Here is an 11,133-nt window from a genome sequence, read left to right on the forward strand (position 1 = left end):
AGAGTGAAATTTTACCTCTCTGTCTCTCTCACTATCCACTCTGCCTGTCAAAAAATAAAATAAATAAATAAATAAAATTAAAAATAAAAAGAGTGAAAAAAAGAAAATAATTTCCAAGAAATGTACGCTGGCTTGAGCACAAGGCCTCTGGGTCCCTCTCCTCCCACACCAGGGCCCCCAGCCAGGCCTCAGCTCCTCGGAGCCCGCAGCCCAGCGGCTCCCGGGGGGCCGCGCCTCTCTCCTGAGGGTCGTCCGCGGAGCCCGGCGAGGCCCGGCCCCAAGCTCTCGCCGGCCCGTGGCGCCCTGGGCCGGGACCCCCAGCCGACGCCATCTCGCGTCCTGGCAGCAGCGGAGCCGCCGGAGCCGGCAGAGCGGCTGCCCGGACTCAAGATGGCGGCGCCGGCGGGCGGGACGGCTGACGCGGGCGCGAGGAGGAGCGCGACCATGGCGGCGGCCGGGCGGCGGCGGCGGGAGGACACGGGCGAGGAAGAAGAGGCCGTAAGCGCTGCGGCCGGGCAACCCTGGCGCTCGCCAGTGGCGGGGATGGCGGCGCAGGCTGCGTGTGGGAAGGGAGTCCGGGACGCGGCCGGCGCGAGGGAGGCCCCGCGGCGCCTCCCCGGCGTCCTGCCCTGAGCGCCAGCCGCCTGCGCCCGGCGGCTTCGAACGCGGGGACGGCGGCTTCGAACGCGGGGACGGCGCCTTCGGTGGCCACCGCCGCTCGCGTCCTGGACGAACGCGGGGCCGGGCTCACAGGCTGGGGCTTGCTTGGTTCCTTGCCTCCTCCCGCCACGCTGGCATGTCTGCCCCTCTTTCCTCCACCAGGAGCAGTTGGTGCTGGTGGAATTGTCGGGAATTATGGATTCAGACTTTCTCTCCAAGTGTGAAAATAAATGCAAGATTTTGGTGAGTCTAATGGAATTGGACAGTGGTGGCTTTCCTTACATGGACAGAAGGGCCAAAGACCGAAGTGTGGGCTTGCACCTCACAAAGCGGGGACCCACTAGGGTCCTAAAGGGTGCACAGGCGGGACTGTAGCAGTCGATTTCGGGGGGAGGGATCCGTGTGTTTGCTTGAGTGCCAGAGTGTGTGGCTACAGAGACAGGTTAAGGTGTTGAGCAGGTAACCTTTTGGTGTGGAATAATATGATGTGTTGAAAAAAATGCATTGCCTTTTTTTTTAAGATTTATTTTTTTGAAAGAGTTACACAGAAAAAGGAGATGCAGCGAGGGGGGGGGAGGGAGGGAGGGAGGGAGAGAGAGAGAGAGAGAGAGAGAGAGAGAGAGAGAGAGGTCTTCCATCCGATGGTTTGCTCCACAATTGGTTGCAACAGCCAGAGCTGCCGTCGATCCAAAGCCAGGAGCCAGGAGTCTCTTCTGGGTCTCCCACGCAGGTGCAGGGGCCCAAGGACTTGGGCATCCTCTACTGCTCTCCCAGGCCACAGCAGAGAGCTGGATTGGAAGTGGAGTAGCTGGGACTCGAACCGGCGCCCATATGGGATGGGCAGTGTTACCCGCTCCGCCACAGTACTGGCCCCAGTGCATTGCTTTTTGAAACTTAAGAGCAGTAGGGAAGAAACACTGAAGGGAAGATGATCAGGTGCACACAGAGGCTAACCCGTGGAGAGGGGGAGAAGATGCCTGTGAGAGAAGACTAAATGGACATCACACCTGCTGTTGGCTGGAGCGTTAGCCTCATAAATTACCATCTGCTTCATCCCTTTCGTTTTTTTTTTTTTTTTGACAGGCAGAGTTAGAGAGACAGAGAGAAAGGTCTTCCTTCCGTTAGTTCACCCCCCAAATAGCTGCTACGGCCGGCACACTGTGCCGATCCAAAGCCAGGAGCCAGGTGCTTCTCCTGGTCTCGGGCCATCCTCCACTGCACTCCCGGGCCACAGCAGAGAGCTGGCCTGGAAGAGGGGCGACCGGGATAGAATCCGGCGCCCCAACCGGGACTAGAACCCGGTGTGCCGGCGCCGCAAGGCGAAGTATTAGCCTGTTGAGCCACAGCGCTGGCCCTCATCCCTTTCCTTTAAAACCATTAAGCTGCTGCTGCTGGAATGTCCTCTGATCTTGCCCTGAGCTGGAAGAGGATGCTGCCTGAAACTTTGCTGCTTGGGTAGGAATCAAGTGGTGCTGAATGTGTAGCGGCTGCTTGGAGGAGCAGTTGTGGTTGATTTTGAACTTGCTAGAACAAGATGCTCCTGAGGTGCCGCCCTTTGGGAAGTGTATCCTTGGTAGCAGGGTTACATGGTGGAAGTTTTTCCCTGATAATTTTTTTATGATCTTTCATTCTGTTGCAGGGAATTGATACGGAGAGGCCCATTCTGCAAGTGGACCGCTATGTCTTTGCTGGGGAGTATGAAGGTTAGGAGGATGGCAGTTACATGGAATTCCTTTTTTAATATGCCTTTCCGAGACGGTACCTCTGTAGCTCTCAACAAGTTACCTTCACGTTGTTTCTGCAGACACTCTTGGGACCTGTGTTATATTTGAAGAAGATGTCGAAAACGGTATGTGATTGTTATGCTAGCCCAACTCTTTTGACTATGAACTGGTTCTCACACATAAGCCTGTATAATTAAAATTAGACTTTTCATGTACCTGTTGTCTGGCTGTAACAGATTCTACCATATGCCAAACTTGACTCAGATTATAGTTTAAAAATAATTCCAGAAGCTGCTATATAACCCCTTCCAAACGTGTTTCCTTCCCTCTGGCTTCAGAGGTAATTACTCTCCTGAATTTGGTGTTTGTCTTTCCTTACTGGATTTTATATTACATAGTGGATGTATCTATTCACAGATATTAATCATGTTTTATTTATTTCCAAACTATATATAAATTATAGTGTACTATAGATATCATTCTGTGTCTTTTTTCACTTCTGTTCTGAGATGTGTACATGCTGAGGTATATAGCTGTAGAGGCCGGAGTTGTGCCAGAGCCTGTTAAGCCTTTGCTGTGACACTGTCATCCCATATGGGAATGCTAGTTTGTGTCACCGCTACTCCTCTGATTATCCAGCTTCCTGCTAATGTTTCTGGGAAAGCAGCAGGTGATGGCCCCTGGCCACCTAAATGGGAGACCCAGATGGAGTTAAGGCTTCTGGCTCTGGCCTGTTTCAGACGTGGCTGTTGCAGCTAATTTGGGAATGAACCAGTGGGTGGAAGATTTTTCTCTCTTCCTCTCTCTGTCACTCTGCCTTTCAAATAAACATTAAAAAAAAGACAGCTATAGTTCATTTTTGTTCCCTGCTCTTTAGTATTCCATTTTGAGACCTTACCACAGTTTATTCTCATTTGCTTTTTTTTTTTTTAGATTTATTTATTTATTTGAAAGTCAACGTTACACAGAGAGAGAAGGAAAGGCAGAGAGAGAGAGAAGTCTTCCATCTGCTGGTTCACTCCCCAGTTGGCCTCAATGGCCAAGCTGCGCTGATCCGAGGCCAGGAGCCAGGAGCTTCTTCTGGGTCTCCCCCGTAGGTGCAGGGGCCCAAGCAATTGGGTCATCTTCTACTGCTTTTCCAGACCATTAGCAAGGAGCTGGATTGGAAGTAGAGCAGCTGGGACTTGAATTGGCACCCATATGGGATGCTGGCACTGCAGGTGGTGGTTTTACCCACTACGGCACAGCATTGTCCCCCCCTCCCCCCTTTATTTATTTATTTTTTAAGATTTCTTTTTTATTTGTTTGAAAGGCAGCGTTAGAGAGTAAGAGAGACAGAGAGAGAGAGAGCTCTTCCATCAGCTGGTTCACTCCCCAAATGGCCACAACAGCTGGAGCTGGGCCAGACGGAAGCCAGGAGCCTCTTCCTGGTTTCCCCGATAGGTGCTGGTTCCCAAGGATTTGGGCCATCCTCTTTCCCAGGTGCGTTAACAGGAAGCTGGATTGGAATGGAGCAGCCGGCACTTGAACTGGCACCCATATGGGATGCTGGCACCGCAGGTCAAAGCGTAACGTGCTGCACCACAACGCTGCTGGCCCCCCAACCCCAGTTTCTACTTCAGGTCTGGAGCCTGGCTGTCATGTCATGCTGAGCTCTGTGATTTTGCCCTCTAGAGATGTTGTTTTTGAATTTAGTCAGTCCTTGGAGTGGTATGTATTTTATCTGTCACTTGCCTGTGCTTGGAGCAGGGAGGATGAGGTGCTGTGAATTTCCAACACTGTCTTGATGGGTATTAGTTTAGTATAATTCCTGAAACTAGAACAGTTGAGACTTGCGGTCGCCATTTTACTTGATGGGCTAACACAGTGCAATAATTGTGTTCATTGCGTGTTCTAGTGGATGCAGATGGCAGTAACAGAACAGTGCTAAAATACAAATGCCACACCATGAAGAAGCTCAGCATGACAAGAACTCTGCTGACCGAAAAGAAGGAAGGAGAAGAAAACATAGGTTTGTTCACGTGCTTCTCTGAAGATAGGTGATCCAGGATTGGCTTTGACGGTGACGCTTGGCTGCCCAGACAGGCCTTGCACTTCGTGGGCATAACTGTGTGTGATATAGTTAGTACATTACAGTTGGGGCTGCTCTTTCAGAAGTAGCAAGCGTACACTTTTCAGAATTATTTCTTTGAGAGACAGGCGGAGCTCCTATCTGCTGGTTCACTATGCAAATGTCCATAATGGCCAGGGCAGGGCTGAAGCTGAAGCAGGGAGATGGTATCAATCCAGGTCTCCCATGTGGGTGGCAGGAACCCAGTTACCTGAGTCATCACCACTGCCTCCCAGGATCTGCATTGGTGGGAAGCAAACCCAGGCACTCTGATAGGGGATGCTGGATCCTAACCACTAGGCTGGATGCCTCCTTCCCCAAGGACATATTTAAAATTCAGATGAATTCTCATATAGTCACAGACACTGTGGACATGTAAGAAATGCACTTTGTATTGGAAAAGACTTTGAGGAGTTTGCCAAGAAATCTAATATGATTTCCCTGTCCTAGGGAATTCAGCAGTCTTTCCCATTCCATATTCCTCTCTCTTTAATAAAAGCTTCCTTATAAGTGGAGTGGATGTAGTGAACTCCCAAGTTGTAACCCTGGGGACCCCTTGGAAACTTGTCAGCTTCAGCCTTCCTAAGGTGCCCACAGTTGGAAGAAGCTGACTTTCCATGTAGGGGAGACTCTGGAACCACAATATTGAGTCCTGACCTTGTCTTTATTTTACTTATTTAAAAGAGAAAGTTCAAGAGAAAGACACACACACAGGCACTCAGAGATCTCCCATCTGCTGGTTCACTTCCCAAATGCCAACAACAGTTGGGGCTGCGCCAGGCCAAAGCCAGCAGTCAGCATCTCATTCCCAGTCTCCCATGTGCATGGCAGGGACCGAAGCATATCACTTGCTGCCCCCAAAGGTGCACATTAGCAGGAAGCTAATTCCTAATTCTTGATTAGTGTCCAGTCTTCTCCAGCTCTTGGTCATCATAGACTAGAGACTTTCAGAGCAATGTTTGCTGCACCTACAACAGTCACGTGTTTGTGGAGCTGGGCAGTAATCTCTTGATGGCTTAAAAGTTCACTGCTCAGAGAACGTGGGCAGTTAGCCTAGCGGTTAGATGCCTCTATCTCATAGAGGAGTGTTTGAATTCAGTTCCTAACTGGCTCCTGATTGCAGCTTCCCACCAGTAGAGACCCTGGGAGGCACTGGTGATGGCCCCAGTAATTGGGTTCTTGCTGCTCACATGAGAGACCTGGATGGAGCTCCTGCCTCCTGGCTGGCCTCAGCCCAGCCCTGGCCATTGCAAGCACTGGGAAGTTTCCTCTTGTCTGTATGTCTACTGTCTATCTCTCTGTCTTTCAAATAAATAAGAGTTCATTGCTCAGTGACATCTTTGAAATTCTAGTAGATAAGATTCTAGTGATGAGTGTTTGTGGCTTACTAGATTTATTATATTTTAAGCAAGGAATAAACATTTAAAAGTTCACTGATCATACAGAAATTGATTATATGAGCAATACATGACTATAACCCTTGTTCTTATCATACGTGTTACAAAACTATTCACTATTCCCTTTTAGGCACCCTGTAAAAATGTAGGAAGAAAGAGGTATTGGCTTCTAGAATGAACTTGAAAGGCAGTTAAATATCCTAAGCTTGGCTATCATTTAGATGCTCTTATTAAAGGAAGTTATCTAATATCTTCTGGTGTTTAATTATCTGATAGATCTTTGGGAGCACTTGGGTGTTTTGTCTAATCAGATAAGTTAGCAACCAACTATTCAGATTGTGGTAGCTATCTGTTGTTCATAACAAATTACCCCTAAACTTAATGGCTTAAGTGTGGGAACCTTTTTCTGCCAAGGGCCATTTGGATATTTATAATATCATTCATGGGGCATACAAAATTATCAACTTAAAAATCAGTGTAGATTTATTGAATTTCTTTTTTTTTATTATTATTTTTTTAATTTTTGACAGGCAGAGTGGACAGTGAGAGAGAGAGAGACAGAGAGAAAGGTCTTCCTTTGCCGTTGGTTCACCCTCCAATGGCCGCCGCGGCTGGTGCACTGCAGCCGGCACACCGCACTGATCCGAAGCCAGGAGCCAGGTGCTTCTCCTGGTCTCCTATGCGGGTGCAGGGCCCAAGCACTTGGGCCATCCTCCACTGCACTCACGGGCCATAGCAGAGAGCTGGCCTGGAAGAGGGGCAACCGGGATAGAATCTGGCACCCCAACCGGGACTAGAACCTGTTGTGCCGGCGCTGCAAGGCGGAGGATTAGCCTGTTGAGCCACGGCGCTGGCCAATTTATTGAATTTCAAGTTCCACCTTTGGTTGCCTTGTATGGCCAGACCAAATGATTTTGTGAGCTGAACATTCCTCACACGTGGCTTGAAACAATAACAAAAAGCCATTGTTTTATGTGGTATCTGGGAGTAGCTGACCTAGTTGGCTTTGGCTTGCGGTCTCTCACGTGAAGGCTGGCCTGCTGCCAGAAGGTCTGATTATGTGATAGCTTGCGCACACGGCTGGGGAGTTTGCGTTGGCTGACAGCAGGTGGCCTCAGTTCCCTGCCATGTGGACCTGCCATTCAGAACTGTTTGAACGTCCTCCCCACATGGCAGTTGACTTCTCTCGGACCCAGTAATCCGTGAGAACAAAGTGGAAGCCCCAGTGTCTTCTGAGAACTGGCCGTAGAAGTTGTACTTGGTCATTTCTGTAGTACCCTCTTCAGTGTGGGAAGGGACTGCGCAGGGCATGGGTCAGGTGAAGATTGTTGGGGACCATCTTGGAGGCTGGCTTTCCTGATATAATGGTGTTATACTGGCAGCAGAGCAAAATAGATAGGAGTTGTGACCCTTAGCTTCTAGGAACTTAGATTCTAAAGTAAATCACATTAAAACACACATGGATAAATGTGACTTAACACCCATTTCGTTCTGTTTATGAATCTATTACGTTCCAATTATTATGCTAAGTGACAGAGTAAAGGATGGTTTCAAGGTTTTGAGCTTGGGTGACTAGGAGAATGGTGTTGCAGTCAAAACATTAAAGTTGGTAGCTGAAGGTGAGTTGCATGAAAAGGACTAGTCACTTTTTTTTTTTTTTTTTGAAGATTTATATTATTTATTTGAAAGACAGAGTTACAGAGAGAAGTAGAGAGAGAGGTCCTCCATCTGCTAGTATGGCCGCAATGGGAGGAGCTGCGCCTATCCAAAGCCAGTAGCCAGGAGCTTTCCCACGTGGGTACAGGGGCCCAAGGGCTTGAGCCATCTTCCACTATGTTCCCAGGCCACAGCAGAGAGCTGGATCAGAAGAGGAGCAGCTGGAACTAGAACTGGAACCCATATGGGATGCTGGCGCTTCAGGCCAGGGCGTTAACCCGCTATGCCACAGCGCTGGCCCGACTAGTCACTTTTTGATTAGAGGGCTATTTTACAGGAATAATATATGAAAAGACTGGGGATCACCGGTAAGGAAATTGCCACAAGCAGCTAAGGAGTGGTTGTTTATGGCAGGGAATAGGAATAGATGGAGGAGTGAATAAGGTGACAGGATCATTGATTTATTTTAGAGATATCTGATGGGATTTTGAAGATGAGAATGGCTGGCTTGAGCTAGCTATGAAAATTTGTGAGGATCCATTGAAAATATTTGGTTGAAAAGGTAATTAGAAAAAAAAACCTGACTGGCACTGTAGGAACAATTCTTGATTGTGGGAGTTCCTTGGGAGATTAGGTCTTTTTTTATTTTTTTACTTTTACTGAGTAAGGGAAGGAACAAAAATATTTTCAAGGTGCTTGTTGTTTGGCTTTGAGAACTCTCTTCTTTCACTATTAGAAAATGAGCTGAGTCCTGATTTGGAAGGTGACAGAGTATAATGTTCCATTTTATTATGAAAATTGAATAGGAAGGGGAAAATTGTAAGCAAGTGACAAAGTTTCTTTTAAGACATGAATTGATTGTGAGAGCTCAGATGATGTCTCAGGATGAGCTGAGAATTGAACTAGGGCAGGGAGAGGGCATGGAGTGGCAAATGGTAATTGAAGTTAATTATTTTAATGATTTTGTTGGTGCATGCCTGATAGGCATTCCACAGTCTCCAGGGAAGATGGAAATTATATGATTTCTTTCTTTTCTTTTTTTTTTAACTTTTATTTAATGAATATAAATTTCCAAAGTACAGCTTATGGATTACAATGGCTCTCCCCACCCCATAACTTCCCTCCCACCCGCATCCCTCCCCTTTCCTGCTCCCTCTCCCCTTCCATTCACATCAAGATCATTTTCAATTCTCTTTATATACAGAAGATCAGTTTAGTATATATTAAGTAAAGATTTCAACAGTTTGCCCTCACATAGCAACACAAAGTGAAAAATACTGTTGGAGGGCTAGCTATAGCATTAAATCACAATGTACAGCACATTAAGGACAGAGAACCTACATGATATTTTTTTAAAAATTGATTAATTTTCTATGCAATTTCCATTTTAACATCAAGTTTTTTTTTTCATTTTCAATTATCTTTATATACAGAAGATCGATTCAGTATAAACTAAGTAAAGATTTCCTCAGTTCGCACCCACACAGAAACACAAAGTGTAAAAATACTGTTTCAGTACTAGCTATATAGCATTACTTCACATTGGACAACACATTAAGGACAGATCCCACATGAGACGAAAGTACACAGTGTCTTCTGTTGTTGATTTAACAATTTAACACTCTTGTTTATGGTGTCAGTAATCTCTCTAGGCTCTAGTCATGAGTTGCCGAGGCTATGGAAGCCTTATTTCATAAGTAGTTCCAGGCACTATGCTGCCTGACTTTTATTGGGGTTTTATTTTGACATGTATTCCTAGGATGAACATTTAAAGAAAAATATACTTAACCAAAATTCCTTTTTCATGTTTCTTGCTTTATCCCCTCCCTTGAATTAGGTGGAGTGGAATGGCTGCAAATCAAGGATAATGATTTCTCCTATAGACCCAACATGATCTGTAGCTTTCTGCATGAGAATGAAGATGAGGAAGTCGCAGCTCCAGCCCCAGAGAAACCTCTGGAGTTGGAAGAGCAAGAGATCCAAATGAAAGACAGTTCAAACCTGGGTTATGAACAGGAGAAACCACAGCACTTGGAGATAGGGAATTCTGGTCCTCCTGCTGACACCTCTTCTGAGAAAGAAAGTTCTGTTTCCTTGGGAACTCAAGACGCTGCCTTAGAAACCACCCCTAGATGAATTGTTTCTTATAACTAGTCATGAACTTTTTAAGTGTAAAATAATTGGCTGTGCAGCTTTCATTTGTTCACTACTGTATTGTTTGTGTTGGCTGTGTACATACTTCCTGCCAAAGCATGGTTTGATGTACCAGAATCGTTCAGAACTGGACATGGATTAAATTTTTTTTTAAAGATTTGTTTGTTTATTTGAAAGTCAGAGTTACACAGAGAGAGAAGGAGAGGCAGAGAGAGAGAGAGAGAGAGGTCTTCCATCTGCTGATTCACTCCCCAGTGGCTGCAATGGCCGGAGCTGTGCCAATCCGAAGCCAGGAGCTTCCTCTGGGTCTCCCACATGGGTGCAGGGGCCCAAGGACTTGGGCCATCTTCTACTGCCTTCCCAGGCCACAGCAGAGAGCTGGATCTGACGTGGAGCAGCTGGGACTCGAACCAGCCCCCATATGGGATGCCGGCACTGTAGGTGGCAGCTTTACTTGCTATGCCACAGTGCCGGCCCCGAATTAAATTTTTTTAAGCTATGATTTAAATGACATTAGAGATCCATTTCTTAAGAGTACTTTGAATGAGTGTTTTTTACTAAGGTAAGGGTACAAATTTTTATTGCAGGTGTCACAAATAACCATAAACTCAGGGGCTTAACACAACACAGGCATATTGCCTACAGTCTTTTAGTTTGGAAGCCTAACACTGCTCTGCCCTGGGCTACCAATCTAGGTGTTGGCAGGATTGTATTCTTTTCTGGAGACGAATCCATTTCCTTGCTCTCTGAGTGGTTGACAGAATTCAAGTCTTTGCAGTTGAAGGATTGAGGTCTCATTTCCTTGTCGTCTCTCAGGTGAGGACCATTTTTAGATTTTAGAGGTTGTTGGCATTCCATGGCTCATGGCCTCTTCAAAGCCAGAAATGAGGAAGGGGTGGGTGGTGTCAGGTCCATCTCCCATTTTGAATATCTCCTGTTACTTCTTACTTCATCCTAACTCAGTGACTTATCCCTCTGCCTTCCACTTTTTTTTTTTTAAGTTTTATTTTATTTATGTGAAAGGCAAAATGACAGAGAATCTTCTTTGCTGCTTCACTGCCCAAATAACTGCAATGATCAGGTCTGGGCAAGGCCAAAGTCAGGAGCCAGGAACTCCATCCAGGTTTCTCCCACATAGGTGGCAGGGCCCCAAGCACTTGAGCCATCTTCTGCTTTCCCAGGCACATCAGTAGGGACCTGGATTGGAATGGAGAACTCCCAGCTGCTGCTCCAGCATCGTTATATGGTGGTTTAGCCTGCTATGCCACATTGCCCGCCCCTCAGCTTTGACTTTGAAAGTTCCAGTTGAGGGGCGGGCATTGTGGCGTAGTAGGTTAAGCCTCTGCATGAGACACTGGCATCCCACATGGGTGCTGACTCGAGACCTGGCTGCTCCACCGCTAATCAGTCTTCCTGCTGATGTGCCTAGGAG

General features: G+C 46.9%; 1 protein-coding gene across 1 annotated transcript; it reads left to right on the plus strand.

Moving 5' to 3' along the window:
• The first annotated feature begins 390 nt into the window (after positions 1–390).
• On the plus strand, positions 391–9,865 carry GTF3C6 (general transcription factor IIIC subunit 6). Its single transcript, XM_062187662.1, has 6 exons — positions 391–498; positions 823–903; positions 2,300–2,363; positions 2,465–2,509; positions 4,282–4,395; positions 9,385–9,865. Exons 1-6 carry the CDS (start codon positions 391–393, stop codon positions 9,681–9,683), a joined length of 711 nt encoding a protein of 236 aa, XP_062043646.1. The 3' UTR covers positions 9,684–9,865.
• The last annotated feature ends 1,268 nt before the right edge of the window (positions 9,866–11,133 follow it).

Source organism: Lepus europaeus, chromosome 3 (genome assembly GCF_033115175.1).
Source record: "Lepus europaeus isolate LE1 chromosome 3, mLepTim1.pri, whole genome shotgun sequence".
Lineage (NCBI taxonomy): Eukaryota > Metazoa > Chordata > Mammalia > Lagomorpha > Leporidae > Lepus > Lepus europaeus.

What these genes read in the sequence shown, in the direction of transcription:
- GTF3C6 (XM_062187662.1), top strand. Translation starts at nt 391, where the DNA reads ATGGCGGCGCCGGCGGGCGGGACGGCTGACGCGGGCGCGAGGAGGAGC. An exon ending in TGAAGAAGATGTCGAAAACG is followed by an intron (nt 2,510 to 4,281) that starts GTATGTGATTGT and finishes TGCGTGTTCTAG; the next exon opens with TGGATGCAGATGGCAGTAAC. An exon ending in GGAAGGAGAAGAAAACATAG is followed by an intron (nt 4,396 to 9,384) that starts GTTTGTTCACGT and finishes CCCTTGAATTAG; the next exon opens with GTGGAGTGGAATGGCTGCAA.